The sequence below is a fragment of the Brassica rapa genome, chromosome A09 (genome assembly GCF_000309985.2).
Source record: "Brassica rapa cultivar Chiifu-401-42 chromosome A09, CAAS_Brap_v3.01, whole genome shotgun sequence".
NCBI classification, from domain to species: Eukaryota; Viridiplantae; Streptophyta; class Magnoliopsida; order Brassicales; family Brassicaceae; genus Brassica; species Brassica rapa.
The window spans coordinates 19010564-19031291 of record NC_024803.2 but is presented as its reverse complement, the minus strand read 5'-3'; the positions used below and the strand labels follow the sequence as shown (position 1 = coordinate 19031291).

General features: G+C 35.1%; 3 protein-coding genes and 1 long non-coding RNA gene across 5 annotated transcripts; 2 read left to right on the top strand and 2 right to left on the bottom strand.

The window, feature by feature from the left end:
* Positions 1–1636: 1636 nt before the first annotated feature.
* Positions 1637–2992, top strand: LOC103833931 (2-keto-3-deoxy-L-rhamnonate aldolase). Its single transcript, XM_009109979.3, has one exon. It carries the CDS (start codon positions 1770–1772, stop codon positions 2838–2840), a length of 1071 nt encoding a protein of 356 aa, XP_009108227.1. The 5' UTR covers positions 1637–1769; the 3' UTR covers positions 2841–2992.
* A 1002-nt stretch (positions 2993–3994) lies between these two features.
* LOC103833930 (N6-adenosine-methyltransferase MT-A70-like) lies at positions 3995–7069 on the bottom strand. Its single transcript, XM_018654026.2, has 7 exons — positions 5990–7069; positions 5455–5553; positions 5294–5377; positions 4884–5215; positions 4593–4809; positions 4429–4508; positions 3995–4343 (listed from the first exon to the last, which is right to left on the bottom strand). The coding sequence occupies exons 1-7, from the start codon at positions 7016–7018 to the stop codon at positions 4172–4174; spliced, it is 2013 nt and encodes a 670-aa protein (XP_018509542.1). The 5' UTR covers positions 7019–7069; the 3' UTR covers positions 3995–4171.
* Positions 7070–7454: 385 nt separating this feature from the next.
* On the top strand, positions 7455–8917 carry LOC117127874. The gene is made up of 2 exons (XR_004450807.1): positions 7455–8439; positions 8497–8917. It is a non-coding gene; the product is annotated as an uncharacterized LOC117127874 (long non-coding RNA).
* Positions 8918–10185: 1268 nt separating this feature from the next.
* Positions 10186–16783, bottom strand: LOC103833929 (oligopeptide transporter 7). 2 transcript variants are annotated; one of them, XR_004450805.1, is made up of 10 exons: positions 16753–16783; positions 16284–16679; positions 15850–16004; positions 15618–15715; positions 13641–13910; positions 13031–13330; positions 12663–12918; positions 12332–12514; positions 11435–12251; positions 10186–10227 (listed from the first exon to the last, which is right to left on the bottom strand). XR_004450805.1 is itself a non-coding variant. In XM_009109976.3 (9 exons), exons 1-9 carry the CDS (start codon positions 16781–16783, stop codon positions 11643–11645), a joined length of 2298 nt encoding a protein of 765 aa, XP_009108224.1. In that variant the 3' UTR covers positions 11377–11642. The 2 variants fall into 2 exon arrangements, 1 of the variants encoding a protein (XP_009108224.1); XM_009109976.3 differs by lacking the exon at positions 10186–10227 and having other exon boundaries at positions 11377–12251.
* Between the last annotated feature and the right edge of the window lie 3945 nt (positions 16784–20728).

The following is a 20728-nucleotide window of genomic DNA, read 5'->3' as shown; positions in this document are numbered from 1 at the left end:
TGTGTTTTCAATTTCTTTATAATAGGCTTCACCCAACTACCCAAATCCTTATACGGGATTGTACTTTTAATATTTTAAATATCGTTGTGATGGTATCAACTCAGATATTCAGTCTTTTTTATGAAGAAAAGCTTCAAATATCCTCTATAATTATTGCATCAAAAAGGTTGCGTGTGCAATGCTGGAGAAGTCAATTATTGCATCCAAAATTATTTGAATGTATTTATGTAAAATATTTTAACTTAATTATCAATTTATCACAAATTATCGGTTCCAAGTCTCACTACGAGAAAACATGACCTTAACGATTACAATACTAATAGCTAGTTGGTCGTAATATGGGCATTACGACCAATTAACTTTGAAAATCGAGGTGTAACTTTTATAGCGGCTAACCAAGATATTCATTTACGACATCAGTCAAGATTCGGTCCCGAGGTGTAACTTTTATAGTGGCTAACCAAGATATTCCAGATTATATGATCCTCCGGTATGGAATAAAAACAAACTTGGTTTGCTTGAGATGCCAATATGTAAGGTTCAAATTTGTTATACCTCCGTATAGCATTTATATCAACAACTCCAAACTTGCTATACTGAACACTTCTATTGGCGGTGGGGTCAAACCAGTCACATTTGAAGAGAACGCATTTCAGTTTCACCAGGCCGGAGAGCTCCACTTCGAGGATCTCTTGTAAGATTTCATAGACATCAGTTTCACCTTTCACATATACTCCATAGTTCATTGTTGCTCGCCGATTTCGATATTCGTAAGTGTGAAAAGTGTAGCCTCGTGTGAAATACATAGATGATGTGGTGACCTTAGCAACCAGATCTTGTATCAGTTCGTGAAACCACTGAAGATAGAATGGATCATCATAATCAACATGGATCATATATATATATATATATATATATATATATATATATATGTATATATATATATATAACTTCATTAATTATAATAAATAACATATTTACGTTTGATAATAACTTAACCATGAATGTGCAACTGCGTTTCTCGTAAATTGGTCGTTAATCAGATGGTAGTTTGTCGATGTAATTTAGTCGTACATTTACGACCATATTACAACCAATTTATGACTAAATTTTGTAGTAACAAAATTACGTCTAAGTTACGACAGACTTTAACATAGTCGTAAATTAGACGTAATGTTGAAGTTAATTTACAACTACACATTTATAGTCGTAAATGATAGTCGTTACTCTCACGTTTTCTTGTAGTGTGTCTTAGTATAACCGAACTAAACCAAAAACTAAAAGAAATGAAAACAAAAACGTATAAAATACATGGAACTGCCAAACCTTGGTCTGATGCAGTGTTGTGTTTGATAAGAATCTTATAGCTTCATGGTATAGCAGAAAGTCTCCTCTTTCTCGTACAAGGCATGATTGTATGTTTTCAGCTTCCTTGTCAAGACTTCACCCTAGATTGGCTTTTTCTTTGAATATTTTTAATCTCGTTAGGTAATTTTGTTGATATCAAGTAAGATATTCAGATATCAGTGCTTTGTTTTGAAGAAAAGCTTGAATTAGCCTTAATTTTAGTGGCATCTGATTAGGTGCGAGTGACACATTGTGCCGTTTTTGAACGAAGATAAAACAGCAAGAAGTTCATTGGTCTGGCTCGGGAACGATGATAAACAGTTGAAGCTAACTAGGTATTTGGTCAGTACGACTTATCACTACCAAACACTTGAATTAAGCAAAAGGCAAAATTGTCGATATTTCCCAGGTCATACACCGCCATGGCCACCGCTTCAATCTTCTCCACAGATTCGACACATCTCTTTAACTCCTCTCCTCCGATCATCGGGAAACTATCACCTTCAAATTTCAACTCCGTCAGATCCACGGTTACATTTTCCAGGAAAACCCTAACTCCAATCCGATTCTCTTCATCTCCCGCTGATCACTCCCCCGCCGCCGCCATCACATCTCCCACCGTGGAAGGAATCGCCACCCGATCCAAAACCTCATTGAAATCCCGCCTCCAAGGAGGGGAAACTCTCTACGGCATGTTCTTGCTCTCCTTTTCGCCGACTCTAGCCGAGATCGCTGCTCACTCCGGCTACGATTACGTCGTCGTTGACATGGAACACGGCCACGGCGGCATACCGGAAGCTCTAGACTGCATCCGAGCTCTTAACGCCGCCGGTGTAGCCGCCGTTCTTCGCTTACCGGAGAACTGTCCTACATGGGCCAAAAAGGCCTTAGATCTAGGCCCACAGGGAATCATGTTTCCGATGATCGAATCTCGCAAGGACGCGACCAAAGCGGTGTCGTATTGCCGGTTTCCTCCTGAGGGGATCCGTGGTTCGGCGCACACGGTGGTGCGAGCGTCCAAGTACGGAATCGACGAAGGGTATTTAGGTAATTACGCTGACGAGTTACTCATCATGTGCCAGGTGGAGTCAGCCGAAGGAGTGAAGAAAGCTGATGAGATCGCAGCCGTCGATGGTGTTGACTGCGTGCAGATGGGACCGTTGGATCTGAGCGCGAGCATAGGATACTTGTGGGACCCGGGGCATAAGAAAGTGAGAGAGATGATGAGGAGAGCGGAGAAGGCGGTGCTGACGTCAGATCCAGCGAAAGGCGGGGCCTACTTGTCAGGGTTCGCGATGCCACACGACGGACCCGCCGCGATCCGGGAACGTGGCTATAACATGGTGGCCGGAGCCGTCGATATTGGGCTGTTCAGGAACGCTGCTGCGGAAGATGTTAGGAGATTCAAGATGGGTTTGGTCAACGAATCGGACGGTGAAGATTCGTTGGATAACGGGAAGGATGTTGACGATGAGAAGTACTGGAGCGAATAAGCATGTAATTCTGTCACAGTTTCTTAAAAATAAAATGTGATTTTGCGTTTTTCAATGTTTCGTTAATGTTGTTTGGTCAATGTTTTTATTAGAATCATGTCACAAATGTTTAACTCTTTCGTAAACCAACATGATCACGGTCGTTAGCTCATCAGAGACTGCACTTTCAACGGTCTAGAGCCACAAAATCCACAGAGCTGAGACTTTTGGCTCTAATTTTTCTTTTTGCCTCTAACTGGTTTCGTTTGAGCTATGGCCTGTTTAATTAAAAAGAACATTCATTTGGTTGTTTTTGAACACGGGTTGTGCAGGATTCGCGGATGAGTCGAACTTCAAAATGGATTTTAGATTATTTTTTTTCTTTTAGAGCACATGTAGTGGTTGGAGATAGCAATATAAATAATTAATAGTTTTGGTATTTATCTTGTTTGGTTTTTTTTTTTTTGAACACAATTTATCTTGTTTGGTTACATTCAAATTTATAGTCTTAAAACAAAATTAGTCATTTCGAAAATGACATGTGTATTTAGTATTTCTTGAGAGTTCTTGGAAATATTTCCTTAAGAAACCGGTTCTTGTAAACTTCTACTTCTCATATTTTTAATTTAATTATATTTTAATTCTTTAGATACTTTTTAGGAGTTATTGGTTGATGGATTTTGATGGATCTGAAAATCCAAACTAAATCTAATGTTATTGGTTCTATGATTTTAAAATATGTATTGAAATCATGTGTTATTCGTTTAATGATTCATAAATTCTAATTCAAATCAAGTGTTATTCAATCATACGGATTTACTAATAGATTTGATTTCATAATGTATTTGAATGGATTTGCATGGATTTCTTTGTTAAAAAATACAAAGGCTCAAATCCGAGGGAAAACCTTCGAACTTGTAAATACTAATCCAAAAGAATTTGAAAATTTGTATATTTTAATTGGATTTATAAATACTGTATAGATTTCTAAATCAATCAAAATATATAAAGCAATAACTAGCATTGTGGGTTGACTTTAAAAGTGTTTTTAAAGTTTTTCACCTTGGTTACATTTTGATAGCAATGAATTCTCGAATAATCGTACTAACTACTAAACCTATCTTAATTTTATGGGTTTTAGTTGAAAAATGTTATTGTCACTGTTACAATGTTCGTTAGTGTTGTTTTGCCTTTGTTAAGGCTTCAAAAAAGCTTTTTCCTTGCATTTTCATAAAGATTTAGATTACAAGCATGCCACAAAATGTTACCTTTCAAAAGTCAACATGATCACGGTCGTTAGCTCAACAAAGCTGAGATTATTCACTCTAGTTTTTTTTTTCCTTTCAATTCAACTAAGCTGTGATTGAGTCAACCGCCATTGGTTCGTTGTCTGTCTCCATTGTTGAAGCTCTTGGTGGTGATGGTGGTTGCACATCTACGTCAGGGTATGATGCCTTAAACCGAGCTCGAAGACCTTCGTTTATTAACCGGACTCCACTTAGCTGGTTCCCAAGTGACAGCCATCTATAGAGACCCAAAAGATTCACAACATTAGCAAACAAGTCATACTTACTAATCAGATGACAATAATAAGTATTATTAACATTACCCGGCATGAGCATTGTGCATACGGGCAAATAACTCTAGCTTTCTTGCTCTTGGCATGATCCTCTCTAACATTGCATACATCTGTTACGGTAACAAACTGGTTCAATCATTTTTTTCACAAGAAGCCTCCAAAGTCATATACAAAAAAAGGTAATAAGGACAAACCTCGTCTGGCTTCCGACTTGTCTCCCTAACCTCTGCAACAATCACATCAGTGTCGATGTTTCTGTTGACTTCTGGGTTTCCTTTGATTCCAACCAGACAATGCTCTTTGCTATGGTTGAGCCAGTGACCTGTTCTTCCTGTTCGTATAATACGTTGAAGCTGATTCGTCTTCACCCATATGATCTCTTCCACTCGCTTATATCCCCAATGCTCCAAACTTTAACCAAAAACAAAGCATAAAGAAAATTCCAACTAAAAAGGGGAATCATATGTTGAGAAAATTCAAAGTACCATTCGCGGCCTAGCTCCATTGCCCGACCGGTGACCCAGAGGAAGATCAAACCGTCAGTCTGCAACGAGGGAACATTGAGTGAACGCATCTCGTCATCAGCCATTGTTCCATATGGAAGTTCCATGTGAATGTCCCATGGTGGATCCGCCATAACAACTCCAAAAGTTCCCAAAATGTCCATTCTAAAGTTACGGATGTCGCAGTTAATCCATTGTGCCTCACCAAGTTCAGCTTCCGAACAGTAATCAGCACGAAGAGGCTTCAGTGCCTTATCTGGACCAGCCATCATTGCGTCAGCCATGTCAAGCTCGTAATGCACGTATTTGCAAGTCTGTCCGAATCCAAAAAAAAAAACATTGCTCAATTACCGTTTTATCTACATGAGATGAACCGAAGTAAAGAGAGTTACCTTCATGTGACGACAAGTATCGAGAAAGGAACAGTCTCCTAGGCTGACGTCCGTATGTGAAGCAATTAGTCGACGAAAATGTCTCTGAAAGCATATTATAAGTCATAAGAACTAAGCATCTACTGGTCAAGCACCATAGACATCAAAACAAAAACGCAAACCTTGGTGCAGGCAAAGTGGGCACCGCACTGAAGACGGCAATCCTCTTTAGTTAAATACCTACAGTAATACTTAACCTGTGATCCTCCTTTGCTTTTAAACTGTGAAGAGCATAACAAATACACCAGTCATTCACAAGAACCAATCGAAATATGTGATAAAAACTAAGAAAACGTAACATGTAGACGAGTTGAGGCAAGTGAAGTCATAACAAACACACAAGTTTTGAAAAGAGAGATCACAGAATCCATAACTATCATCACCCAAACAGAAGAACAAGCATCTTTGCTTTTCACATTCCAACACAATACTGAGTACTCCGATTCTTGAGAACTAACCATACATCTTAAAATATTCACATTCAAGTAGGGAAACACAAATGAAGTAGTATTTTCTCCCATGTAATCTTGAAAAAAAAAATACATAGAATCATAACATGGCAAATAACTTCTCCAGCTCAGTTGTGAACAATAGTAAGGAAAGGTTCTAAACTCGCATGCACATTCCATAAGAAGCTAAAATAAAGAGGGTGTTTACCTTAGCAGCAGTAGCGGCTTCTTTGGCGGTAGGACGGTGAATGAGATCAAGCAACTCCTCACCAGCCCGGGACTGCTGCTTCTCCTTAAAAGACTTCTTACTGAGAAGAGCCTCAACGTCTTTCAAATCATCATCCTCGCTTCTAACCTTGTGATTCACCGGCACCGGCAAAGGCAAAGGCAGAGGAAACGGTGGTGGCCTACCCATCATCCCCATCGGATGATGATGATGATGCATCCCCATCATCCCTGCATTCATCATCGGCCACATCTCGGGTCTCGGAAAATTACCCGACCCGGAAACCCCAAACCCGCCATTGCCGGAGGAGACCGTGGGGTTGTTGTTATTCGGGGCTTCCACGACCCGACCCGATTCGTTAAAACTCTCAGGAAGCTCCTTGAGCAACCTGGTTCGATCAATAGCCAGGACCATGATTCGAGCCGTCCCATTCACCTCGAACTCCTCCAACTCAACCGAACCGTTCTCTTCCGCTATCGACTTGAGAGCAGTCTCTACGGCCTGAATGGCCCCACACTCTCCGCCTAGGTCACGCAGCGCTGCTTTCTCCGCGGGTCTCGCGTTCTGGTCATTCTCGAGCTTCCTCCCCACACTCGACGAATCCGTCGCCGACCATGGTACTCGCTGGAGCAAACACTCAGCCACCATTGCTCTCACCAGAGCCATCGGGCTCCCACTCGATCCATCTGCTTCGGCGCCGGAGCCACCGGAATCGATAAGCGTCGGTGGTTGCGAGTCGTGACCTTGTTGGGGGTCTGATTTGACGATGGGGTGGTGCTTCTTGGGTTCGGGCAAAGGAGGCGTGGCGGCGAAAGGTCGTTTCGTGAAGGAAGAGATGAGGCGGAGAGAGAGATCGAGAGAGGGGACTATGTCGGGGACTACGGATTGGAGAGACGAGAGGAGATCCAAGTGTGCGTCGTGCTGCGTTCGGATTCGATTCTCCAATCGAGCTCTCATGTCTTTGACGGCCGTGATTGTGGCGTCTTCGTTCCTCTCCGCTTCTGTGTCCATTGCCTCCGATTAGTTTACAAAGCTTCGAAAATAGAAATCAATGGAGAGAGACTTGCTTAAAGAGTTAAAAAGGGGTTTAGGGCAAACGACGTCGTAAAAGCATATGGATCTCTTCTACATTACTTTTTTTTAGGTCAAACATTGATCAGATGTAATTGCGTCTCTTTTATTCCTTTACTAGATTCTAACCATATAGATATTTTTATATTATTTTGTATATAAAAAATTATGATAATATATTGCTGTCATTTTAAAAATAAAGTTATAGATTATATATTGTTCTAAATATTAAAATTTAACATATGTAAACAATTTTATTTTTTGTAAAAATTATTACTTAATTTATGAATATTAATAATTTTAAAAAGTGAATGATATTTTAATCACTTTAAACGGTGAATGATATTTTATTTATTTATCTTGATAAAAGTATTTTTTAAAATATATTGGTTTACCAATTCAAGATAATTTTAATGTGTTTGCACAAAAACATAATTTTAATATGTAATTCATTAATTATTTCTATTTTAATATAATGTAGAATATACTTATAAAATTTATAAAATTATCATATAATTTCATTATTTTGTTTATAATAAAATTTTAATTTTAATTAATTTATAATAATATTATACTACTAATTGCGAAATAAATCAGTGCATTAATTAAGAGAATATTTAAATTTTTAAAAAGATTTTGGTAGATTTTTTCTCAACAGATTTTGTTATTCCTAAAACTAAAATTTAAATTTATAATTAAAATGGACTTGTTATTAATATTCTTATAATTAATCAAATTTCAACCATCTTTTTCTTAAAACCCTAGCCGTCAGAGAGAGAAAAACTCCATAGCCATCGGTCTCCCTCTGTGGTTGGCCGTGCTTCTCACTGCTGCTACGTGAGGGAGGATCGGTGTCGTTTGTCTCCGGTGACATGCTTTCTTTTCGATGGTCGTCCGGTTCCGTCTCTGGAATGCGATGTCTCTTTTAGCATCGGTTTAGCCGGCTTTGTGTCTCTGGGAAGGGATGGTTTCTCTAACATCTCTATCGCCGGCTTTGTGTCCCCGGGAAAGGTTGGCTTCTCTAGCATCTCGATCGCCGGCTCTTTCTCGGGTTACGGGGGTGTATGTAACCGGTTGTTCGTTTTTTGTCGGTTTTGGTAGATCTTTCAGTGTTTGACTCAATGGCTCGAGCGTTGAGTATTCTCACTACTTCCGTTTCTTCTTATCTCTTCGAGCTTTTGGCGCTTCCAGTTTGTCGAGGTCTTGTGGTTGGGGTTCGACTTTTGGATGGTATACAGCTGTGGAGCCATCTACCTGTTTTTTCTCTGTGACTGGTTTGCGGAGTAAAGCATTAAGACGAAGCAGTGGTTTCGGTTTTCAGCTCATCTCTTGCGAGGAGGTGACCATACTTTTGCTTGTAGGTGGTGGGATATGGGTACACGAGGGTCTCTCGCAAGAGACCATACTTTTGCTTGTAGGTGGTGGGGTATGGGTACACGAGGGTCCGTGTGTATGAGCTGCTGATCCTTTTAGTTGTTGTCCCCTCTTCGAGTTTCAAGTTTTGATCTTGTGCTTTGGTTTTTCATGGTCGCTGGCGGTTTGTTGCAGATGTGTTATTAGTGGCTTTTGTCTCTGTGTCTGCTTCAGTTTTGGCGTTGTAGTTTCTGCCGGGTTGGTTCCTGTGAGATTGTGGTTTCGGCCTATATGGTTTGTGGTTTCCTCAAGTCTCTGGTTCTTATGGTTTCAGTTCGTGCTTATTCAGGTTCTATGGAAACTCTCGTTTGATTGTCGGCTGCGTGGAGTTAGATATGTTCTTGTTTTTGTTGTTTTGGTTCTACTAGTTGTGTGATTTATCATTAATTTTATAAAATATCACAAGAGTTAAAAAAAAAATTAATATTCTTATAATTATTTAGAAATGTTATGCATTAAATAAACTAATGTAAAAAATAAAAAAATATTTGAATATATGGACCTAGAATTCTAGTATGACTATTTTGTAGTAGATAACAATGGTACTTCTATTTTAATAGAAAAGATAAACCAGCTCTCTAGACCTACCAATCATTAAACTTTTCCATGTAACACTGGCGTCCATTGGTGACCACATTTGGATATCCTTTTGTCACTATATTCCATGTTGTTTATTGTGGGATCTTGGTTGTGATTTCTATGAGAGGGTTCTTGAAAAATCTGATGAAGGTGAACTAATGATTCTAGTTTCTTGATTGTTTTCATTGGTGTATCTCTATGCTGTCATCTCTGCCAACTAAGACACTTGTGGACCCTTCCAATTTGTTGAACAACGTACGCATTTGAATGATTTGTTCATACAATATTTTGGTACAGTTGCATAATTTGAAAATTTCCAATGTGTCTATGAACTGAAATCTCGAGTAATATCTGTTGCTGATAAAGCTATCTCCGAAAGATGCCACCATGCAGCAACGAACATGTGGAGACGAAGATTCAAGCGTGCTGCTTCATTTGATTGAAGGAAAATCGTCATCTTATTATCCATCTTGTAAGTATACGTAGCTTGCCCATATATATAAACTATTGATATATACACTTAGGATTGCAACAGCAGTGTTACGATCCTAAAAGATTCATTGTTAGTGGTTAAACTAAAAGACTTTCTATAGGATATCTAATTCCGAAAGAGAATTGCAATCAATTTTTTCATGTTGAGAAAACTTTTGCCTGGTTCAGCCGTAAATTATAGGTGGTTCAGCCGTTCAGGTTTAGACTTTAGATAATTTACCCGAAAATTTTTAACAGAGGTTAGACTATTTAGACACGGCTTCCTCGTTTGACATCTCTGATCATGTGAGAGGCAACGTCAAACGTACACTTGAGGAGGATAATCCACTAAAGTAATTGAAGTTAATATTATTAAATGTTAATGTCATATCATTAGATGGATTAAATGGAAACGTTAAAAATGCTTCCAAGTTATTACTGTATTACAACAAGAGGAGGAGGAACACAAAACAAGAACATCATATCTCTACACCTTTGACTAATTTTCTTACTACTTTGTTCTTGTAAAAGTGTTACAAAGATCCATATTATAAACTATTACTCGTTTCACTTGTCCTCATTTCTCGTTTCACATTGTTCACCTCATTCTCTAGTTAAGATGCTTGCATATTATCCAAAAGAACTAGCTAGGCGGACCCGATCTTTTAGGTATTCTAACTTATAATTTTTAGGGAAAACTGTTTTTTTAGAGCAAAAAAATAGTAACTATGTCCCTTTAGACTAATCTATATTTTGTGTCATATTTTCCTATAATACCCTTTAATATTTATGAAAATAATTTTAATAAATAGTTTTACAAACAAAAAAAATTTGGAAAAATAGTAACATTTGTTAAAATACCTATATGAACTTAATGGTATATTTTCCAGTTATAAAAAAGTTAAAATTATAAATTTCAGATTATGTTCTAAAAAAAGTAGAAATGACATTCTACGAAGTAGAAAACGAAATCTACTTTTTTCATTGAATCTACAATGTTTAGAATACGTGATCTACGTAAATAGGAGTATTCTACAAATATGTAGAATACACATTCCGCGCTTAACCTACCATTCTAAAGTTCTTAGAAATCAAAATCTACACATTAATCTAATTCTAAAACATGTAGAAACCGACTTCTACAGATTTACTATAAATCTAAAACATGTAGAAATCAAATTCTAAAAATTACTATAATTCTACAAAACTGTAGAAATTGATTTCTACATATTAGTTGTATTCTACGGATAAGAAATCAGTTCCTAAAAATATGGAAACAAAATATTTGAGAATATTCACTTTTATATTTTTTTAAAAAATCGATTTTTTAAAAAAAAAAAAAAAAAACGAAAAAGAACAAAAAAAAAACGACAAATCGAGTTTGGGTGAGAATTTGATTTTCTCCCCCTTTGTTCGTGAATGGGAAATTAAGGATTTCGTCCCAGAGAAATCGAGTTTAAAGAGTTGAAATCATGCTTAGTCGGTTCAAATCAAGTGGGAATCAACCCGGATATAATCATACAAAACCAAAAAAATCGATTTGGGATTCTTTCCTGGGCACGGGATCGATCGATCTATCCTTAGTGGATCGGTCGATCTGTAAAGAATCGACCTTCGCCGATCGAGTGAAATGGACCAGGTCGATCAGTATATATTTCGCGTTTTTTTGTTCTGAATAATTATCGGGATCGATCGATCCACTGTAACTTGTAAAGCTGGATCGATCGATCCCGCTTGTCGAACTCATTATTTATCTTTTTAAAAAAATTACAATTTTAAGGGCATTACTGCCATTTTCGAAAAAAATAGTCTAATAGGACATAAAGTAGTACAGATTAGTCTAAAGGGACATAGTTACCTTTTTTTTGCTCTAAAAAAACAGATTTCCCTAATTTTTAACAGTTGTAGTTTCTCCTACAACATGGTCAAAAACAAATAACAGAATAAAAATCAAACCAAACTGTTGAATACTTTCCAATTTATACACAATACTCTCACAATGTAAATGAGAGAAGGAAACGTATGCACCAAATCCACCAGCCAAACTTTAGCATCGCAACGGCCTCCGCCATTTCCCAACTGAACTGAGCCGCAAATGCTTTTACGTATAAAGTGGGCAGCCATCAACAATGATATTAGCAGCGGTTGGACACGAGGCCAAAGGGCAACCATCAAGCTCATTTCCCCACCAATCCAAACTCACATTCTCAAGTCCCAAACACATATAAAGCAAAACACCCATAAATGCTAATCCAGCATCCAATGCTCCTGACAAAACATAATTATACCTCTGCCATAGATGTGGTCTGTATCTAAACACAACAAATCCAGATAAGAATCCGGCAAGAAGCCATGTTGTGTAGTTCACAGCTGTTGCGGGTGGCATCGAGCTGATTGCACTAATAAGAACTGGCATGTTTATAAGCTTGATCCACTGCTGTCTGGGAAACATCCTTGAGGCTAACCATACAAGAACTGGAGCAATAGCTCCCACGAGGAAGAACCAGTTAACAGATTTGTATAAACCAAGATCTCCAAATATTCTACGTGGTCCTATAAGTCCCCATATCACAGATGCATCGTAGAAGACTTTATCGCTTGGACATGTCCAAACCGAGTTAGAAATTGAATCACATATGTTGGGGATGGTCTCCATTAGCCACCAAGCTGTTGCGAGGTACACCAAACATGATAAAAGTGTTCCAACGATCTAAAATAGATCATTTATGTGTGAGTATAACTTAAAACCTTAAAAAGTGGTATGATGTAGTTGAAAATAGAGAGTGTAACCTGTGCCATGAACATATTTCTAGGTGGAATCTTCATGTAGTGACCAAGTTTGAAGTCTTGAAGAAATAAGACGGCTTGCTTCATGCTTATGTATCCATATACTTTAAAGCACATATTTGCGACTGGGTATCCTGGGTAGATATATCCTATGATATATTCTGTAATAATGTTCAATCCTGGAGCCTACAAAATACAAAATATATCCAAATAAATTGACATAGCTATAATCAAGATCATCTTTTAGAATATGAAAGTGGTGTATTGGCACATAACATTTGAGAAGCCTTTGATTATAACATTTACTCAAATTCATTTTAGTTATCTGTTTTACCTGGTTGGTGATAGCGGTTAGGATACCAATAGGAAGTGTAAAGATAATGGCGACTGAACATGCCAAGAGAACACCCCACCATGGTAACTGAAGTTGGTCTATGTAATACTCACAAGCAAAGATTGTGACACTAATATTGATAGCGAGAATACACCAAAACCACCACTCTGGGACTTCCTTGTACCTTCTCATCAGTCTCGTGTGTATGTCTATTTTCTTCTCTTTAAAACTCTGTTTGCTTTGGTCCCATATCTCCCTGCAAAAAACGATTGACAATCTTAACATAACCAAGAACCATTCATGTGCCAAATCCAAAAATATACAATAATTGTAACTTGATATATGTGTAATAATCTATGAGCTTATACCTTCCATGGAAGAGAGAGACGTGGACGATGGTAGCGCTTAGAGCGGCAAAGCCAATACCATAACTGATGGCGAAGAAAGTGCTCAGATACAAAGGGCCTTCACGCTCGTAAGCTTGAAGGTCAAGGTGGAACTTAGAGTCTATAATGGATGTGATATTATACTTTGAACCTTCGCTTGTGAAAAGAGAGCTCGAATATAAAGGGAAGGTTTTGGCCTTAAACACATCAAGCCAATAGCATATCGGCACCACGACGTATATCGCCAGCACAAATCCTACACCCACATTAGCAGTTGCGAACCTGATAAAAACAGATGACACATAGTTGTTGTAATACCAAACTAAATTGAATCTACACCAAGATAAAACCATATATTCAGGCATTTGGTTGTTGGGTTTAGTCTTCTTTTTATGTCATTTTGACTTTGATAAGTGATGATCAACTTGAAACTAAAATTTCTTTGTTTGATTTACTTTGAAAACTTTGTCTCATTGGGTTTGGTTTGGATTAATAGCTAGTGACAAATTATCATAGAAATAAAAAAAAGCGATCGGATTATATACAAATTTCGGTTTATTTCTAGCCTACACTGGAGTGAGTTTGGACTAACCATGGACTAGCAAGTGGACTACCCAAATAAGAGGAAATGGTTGACCAGTCGAGTCCTATGGCTCCAACACCTAAGCCGTGGAGACCCGACCCGATCTGTTGGGCCATGACTGATGTTGGAAAGAACCAGCAAACCCACGACAATGACGTCAACATCTGAAATAAGTATCCCGGAAACACATAATATGCGAAACTGCAGACAAATGCTATCACGAAGAACTGTGTACGTGTCAGTCCGCCTTTTGTCCGTTCTTCTTTCTCATGCAACGCTCTGTCATTTTAACCAACCACAACAATTTGTTATTTATTGACACAATTTACAAATGATTGGTTAATGGAAATATCATCTACTTGGACAGCTTAAACCACATCTATAAGGAAAAGTTATTATATTTACATCAATTATAATTTTTTTTTTGATCAAACATCATCATCATCATCAATTTAGAAAACGTCATATGATTGTACTTTTCGAAGACGAAATGTGAAACTTGGGTCCCATGTGCTTTTACATACTGTATTATTAAATATGTAGTCAGCTATGTTACATGGAATCGGAAGCGGATACGCAGAAACGGAAGCGTTTGGAAACGTGGAATCGGTATTTTATAAAATTTTAGAAAGCGGAAACGTGTTGGAAGCGTTTTAATATATATATAATAGTAACAATACTTATTATTATTATTTATTATTAATCTGAATAAGTATCATTTTAGTGTTAATATTTTAATCTACAAAATCTAAAATGAAATTAAAATTTAAGTTATTTTTTTTGTAATATATATATTATATATCATGTGAATATTATTATATTTATAAAGTAAAGGAAAAAAAATATCAGTATATTATTCAAATGTTAGTTGTCCTCATGTTAATTTCATAAAAATGCATATATATTATTGTTTATTTAGACCGGTGAGAAAAGTATAATATCCATATTTATATTTCCTTTAATTTTGGCCAATAGAAAAAATCAAATAAAATTTATAGTTAAAAATATGTGTAACTTGAAAACCCTAATTGCTTCTTCTCTATCATTGCTCACCTTGGAAACTACCTTTTCACACGAAAATTATAAACATCTCAATAATTAACGATTGCGAGAATTTGTCAAGCGCTTTATATCTTTGAACGAATCCGACTTATTCAATCAGGCGCTTCCAAACCGGAATCAAAACTTCCTCTGCGCTTCCATATTCAACTTTTCTGGAATCATGATTCCATCACGATTCCTAGCGATTCCGGACGCTTCCGAACCCGCTTCCGCTTCCGAAGCGGGAATCATAGATAAAACAACGATTCCGTGTAACGTAGGTAGTCCGTCATGTTTAGTCAACCAACTTTTTTTAAAAGTTCAAACTAATTTTCACAGCATCTCTAATAGATCATTCTACTTTTTAAAAAAAAAAGAGTAACTATATAGTGAAATCGGGTTCTACTTCAATATTATTATATACTAAAGTAAAAAACAAAACGATGAACAAAAATAAATAAATTGTTTTATTTATAAAATAAACTTATTTACATATTACCATAAAGTAAAAAATGGAGTAAAATTATATCTTTTTTTTACTCCAAACTCTATTTTAAAGAATAAAATTGAAGATTTTTAAAATATAAAATAGAATGAAGATGAAGATGATATAACTTTACCAAAGCGACATGCATGGCCAAATAAAAACCTCGTGATAAAATGTTTACCCCTACAGTAAAATTTTTAAGTTTAGAACTCAATTTTATTTGTTTTGTGTTCAAAAAAAAAATATTGGTGAGTATGTGGGGATTGGATATATGATCTAGCATTTACTATGATAATTCAGAACTTTATAAAATGCAACAATCATAAAGTTGAAATGGCATCTCCATAAATTTTCGGAAATTTGGAAAAACACAATAAATTCCTTTTGTTTTTGTTTTGTATACAGAAAATATCGAAAACTCAAGAGAGAAACGTGAAAAACACTCAAAGTGTATTTACCTAAAGAGTGAAACTTGAACAAGATTGGCCGGCCACCACATCTCCGCCGGTTCAACCAGGTATTTCCTGAATATTCCGGCCCAACCAAACCCTAAAACCTAAACATAAACACACTTTCCATGAGAAACAATAAACTCGATCCAACTCCAAACTTTTTTTTTTGAACAACACTTAAATTCTTTTTATAACGAAAAAGCTCAAAAAAGGAAAGAAGAAGCCTGAAAATACGAACTTGGGTGGTAACGATAACAACGAAAGAGACAAAGAAGGTTATGTTTTTCATATAAAACGCCTTCACAACGGTGACGACGTGAATGGCGTAAACAGATCCAGCTCCGGCGTTAGCGAAAATAGTGATCAACACATGCTCTTTCACATTAAATGGACCTGAAAATTAATCAAAACATAACAAACTTTCAAAGTATATAACCAACCAACGTGGATTGATTGATCCATTGTGAGATTTAAGGCTGGCGGGTCCTCCACAGAGAAACAAAACATTGACTTTAACATCAAAAGTTTTAGTAGGTAATATGTATGGATCATTTGGTCTATAAATTAATTTAAAAAAGAAAATATATATTGATTATTTAGTTTCTAGCTCACAAATTTCAATGCCGGGTCTTGGTGAGATTTCTGAAATTTGGATTTATGTGATATATCTACCTGGATTCAACGTGAATTCCCATTTTGACCCTTGGAGGAAGACTCTGTCGGAGATTTTTGCCGCCATGAGACGACCAAGAGGCACGACGGCGATTTGGGCAGAGATGGCGGAGATTGAGAGAGGCTCTCTTCTGTACCAGAAAAACTGATTGAGAAAGGACAAGAGGATACACGAAAGAGTTCCTAAGACCCACATGCGGAATGTTAGCACAGGTAATGAAGGGTCATCTGTTGTCGGAACGGTGAGAGCTACTTCTCGTATTGGAGAGTTCTCTTCTTCTTCTCCTTCCTCGTTGCTGGAGATTGGTAAACAGAAATCCTCTGCTTCCTCTCTGGTTTCGCATGATGAAGATGATGAGGCTGGTGATGGGTTTGTCAGATCTTTGACTTTTGTTACTGTAACGAAATATTTGTTAGTTAGCAACTGAAATTATATGAAATTAATATAAGAAATGAGAATTATAATTACGTAGAGGAAGAACTTGTTCTGATTCTTCCATGGCTGTGTGTTCTTCTTCTTCTTCTTGTTCTGTTTCTTCTTCTTCTTGTTTTTGTTTTTACTTCTTCGTTGAGATTTTAATCTGACAGGCTGTCTATGTTCTAGTCTTCTTCACGTCTTGTGAAAGAGTTGTCTCATTTTTAAATAATTTATTGAAAATACGTAAATTACAATTTTTTTTAATCACAAATTGCTTTTCTTTTGTGGAATTCTTATTTTATTTTAATAGCGGTACGTTGGAAAGGTGATATAAATAAAAATCTCAACGTATGAAGAATAAAAAGGAAGAATAAAAATCTCATTTGAAAATAATTTATTGAAAATATGTAAATTACCATTAAAAAAATATGAAGAATAAAAAGGAAATAAATGAAATAAATAAAATAAGAGGAAAAACTATTCATCTTCTAAATAAGGAATAATTGTAGTCTATCTATTCTATTAAAAGAAAAGCAGTCTTGATAAATCTACTTATAAAGGTTATATGGACCTTTTTTTTTATTTTTTGGTTTTCCTTATATATTATATGTTATCCCTATTTAATCTTAATTTTTTATCAGCAAAATAAATATTATTAATTGGATTTTGGACATTTAACTTAAAAAGATAATTTAACTGATACAACCCATTCAAAAAAGAAAATTATAAATTCAATTAACTTTTGTTACAGAAAAAAAAAATTAACCAAATTAACTTTAGACCCTTTTTTTACAAAATCCCAAATTATGAAGACCATTTTATACATAAATACATATAAATGTAACATTATTTAAATTGTATGGATTTCTAATAATAAAATATCTGTCACAAACTGAATTTTTTTTAAAAAAAAGTTGATAATAGTTTGATAGAAAATTAAAAAAGGAAAAAAATAATACTTGCTTCACTATTTTGGTAGATTGATAATTAATATATTTATAAATAAACTTAACAATATTTGTTAAAAGAAATTTCTTATACAAGTCAAATATATATTAATATATCAAAAATTTATAAAACAAAAAAACAAATTATATTTTTTTCTCAGTAGGTTAATACCGGTCTTTTTGATTTTCAGATATTTTTACTATACTCATTTTATTATATTCTATTCCACTATATATGAGTTACTAGATCTTACGGTTCGACCACAAGTCTGATTCGGATATGAAAACTCAATGAAAACATTGTACCCGACTGAAATAATAATAATAAAACAGCTTTAAATATTTTAGATATCTAATAATAAACATAAATTTATTTAATATTTGAATTTACGGTCACCAAAAAAATATCCACGCTTAAGAAGCGCGGGTCAAAATCTAGTTATTCATTAAATGTTAAGGAATGTAAAAGAATCATAAAAACAAATATTCATTGCAAATAGTGTAAATTGTAAGGAATGATAAGAAATTTACTATTCTCACTCATTCTCTTGGTCACTATTTAGAACCTCAGACTTATTCATATTTCACTAGAAATATATATCAATACATTTAAAATGAGATCTTTTTGGATTTCCTTTAATTTACTTTCAATATTATAAATGTGACACTCCTATTTTTATGGTTAACAACTTAACAACATTAATTTCATCCTAACTATACATTCGTAAAACTTTCACCATATTTTTTTCATTTGACTATGGACATTTCATTGTATTTAATTGTTTCTTATTTATTCTAACATTTAAAAAAATTCAAAGCCTAATAGAGTTGCTGTATTTAGTTGTGGTGCGTTAGACATATACACCAAACATTGCTTCTACTATTAATATGAATTTACGATTGATAAATTATAGTTATACAACTATATGATTTTTATAATATAATTAACCTTTAATATTTTCATAGCTATAGTGCTATATAAATATATAGTTGCTATATTATATGATTTTATTAATATATATGTTACTCAGATGTCAGCTAACATATTATATCATCATTTTTAAAATGGTTAATTATACTATAAAAACATATTTTTATAGTATAACTAAATTAATTTAAAAAATATATTGTATACAAAAAAATTAATAAAAATAAAAAAAATAAAAAATAGATCACTATATATTTAAGAAATCTAAACAATAAAATTATAGAGTTACACAATATATAAGACTAAAATTAAAGTGATATATTTAAAACGTTTAAAATAATATCAAATTTATACATTTATAAATAAAAAAATATCCGCACAGATATGCGGGTTCAAATTCTAATTCTAAATTATATCATAAGTGCAAATGTAGAGAGGGAGAATCCAACCAAAAAGAAGAATCTTTTTCCTCTTAGAATTTAGTATGCCCACTTCCATATTGCCACGAAAGCAGATCGAACACCTTTCATGTCCTTTTCTTTCCACTTTTCATTTATTGACCTAAATTAATTTTCAGAATCTTTTTTGAACATTTTCTTGCTTATCTTTCACCTCCGTGTTTATCTCCAAGATACGGTAGAATCTTTATAAATTAATATTCCATAAATTAATAATTTCTATATATTAATAAATTTCGTCGGTTTAAGTTGAACCGATTCAAAATTTGACATGATTCATACTTAAATACTTTATTATATATATATATTATATATATATTAGTACTTGAAAACAAGTGGTAAGGCTCTAGATAAACCTCAACGAATATTTCATAATAACACTTAAGTGTTTATATAAGTAAACACCTCATATTTCAATAAAGATTAAAAGATTTGAATTAGTAATTCCAGTCGAGTAACACTCATTCATAACTCATCAATCCTCTTCTAGAATCACCTTTGTATCCATGAGATTGGCTAAGGAAGACTAGAATTGAGCTCAACTAAACATGCAGCACTTGCTGATTACTCCCAAAACAGAATGAGGACAAGGTATGATTCTCTTCGACCATATGAACTCAAACCTGTCGGATGGAACACAAAGCTTAATCAGTCTAGTCTAAGGTGAGGTTTTCCTGAATGGTTAAAACAGAATTGATCCTGACCATCATGCTAGATCGATAAAACTGATCAAGGCATGACGTAATGAACAAGGTTCATCTATAAATTTTTTACTGATCTCATGAATCTCCTGGAACATCTACAATTTTTTTACACACCACAGCCACTGATTCAAGGCACAAGAAAGATAGAAAGGGTTGTACATGCTTCAATATCAATCTCTGATTTTTCCTGAATTTTTCATGATTTTTCATAGATTTTTCTCTAATTTTTTTTCTCTTTCTCTCAAATTTTTTTCTGGTTTTGCTTACTGGTTCAAGACGTCCAGAGGAAAGATTAAGGAGTAACTTCAGATGAAGGTTTCACTCAAAATAAAGCAAGGAAAAGAGTGGACAGATGGAGACCAACTTTATAACTCTCAACCAGGGGCGGACCCACGTGATGAGGTATCGGTTCAACTGACACCACAAATAATAACCAAATTTATTATTCGTAAGCTATAACACAATTACATCACAGCATAAGTGGTAAGAAACTCTATCACTGAACCCCGAAACCCCAGTTCGATTCTCTCCAAATGTAACTTTGAACCCAGAGATAATTTTTGCTGGGTCCACTTCTTTCCCTCACATGAAGAAAGTTGTAAGCAGTTGGAGCAAATAGCTTGTGTTTTGCACATGATTGACTTATCCAACAAGCACATTATGACATTCACATGATGATTTAAATGAAGCAAGCATGCAGGCAGCACAAGAGATGCACATGACTAGCAAGCATCTGAAAGTATTCCAGACCAGTTTTCGATCAAATGTTGTACTCATCCTGCTTTTGTATAAACTCGTCCAACTTAAATAAATTCGGCCATAAATAACTAACACTTGAACATAACTATCAAGGGAAGGTTTTTTGACCACAAGACAGTTTCGTCGACATATTAATTTACCCAGTCGTTTTTATTTTTGATTATGGTCAAACTAATTCCAAACTGGTCGAGCATGATTTTTCTCGACCAAATCATATCCGCTTGTGAGGGT

Bases quoted from the DNA above. Each gene is read 5' to 3' on its own strand.
- LOC103833931 (XM_009109979.3), top strand. From the start codon at position 1,770: ATGGCCACCGCTTCAATCTTCTCCACAGATTCGACACATCTCTTTAAC.
- LOC103833930 (XM_018654026.2), bottom strand. From the start codon at position 7,018: ATGGACACAGAAGCGGAGAGGAACGAAGACGCCACAATCACGGCCGTC. The intron at 5,216-5,293 runs GTAACTCTCTTT...GGATTCGGACAG, and splicing joins ATACTTGTCGTCACATGAAG to ACTTGCAAATACGTGCATTA. The intron at 4,344-4,428 runs GTAATGTTAATA...GGGTCTCTATAG, and splicing joins ATGCACAATGCTCATGCCGG to ATGGCTGTCACTTGGGAACC.
- LOC103833929 (XM_009109976.3), bottom strand. From the start codon at position 16,783: ATGGAAGAATCAGAACAAGTTCTTCCTCTAC. The intron at 12,515-12,662 runs GTAAAACAGATA...TGTATTTTGTAG, and splicing joins TAACCGCTATCACCAACCAG to GCTCCAGGATTGAACATTAT. The intron at 12,252-12,331 runs GTTACACTCTCT...GATCTATTTTAG, and splicing joins GAAATATGTTCATGGCACAG to ATCGTTGGAACACTTTTATC.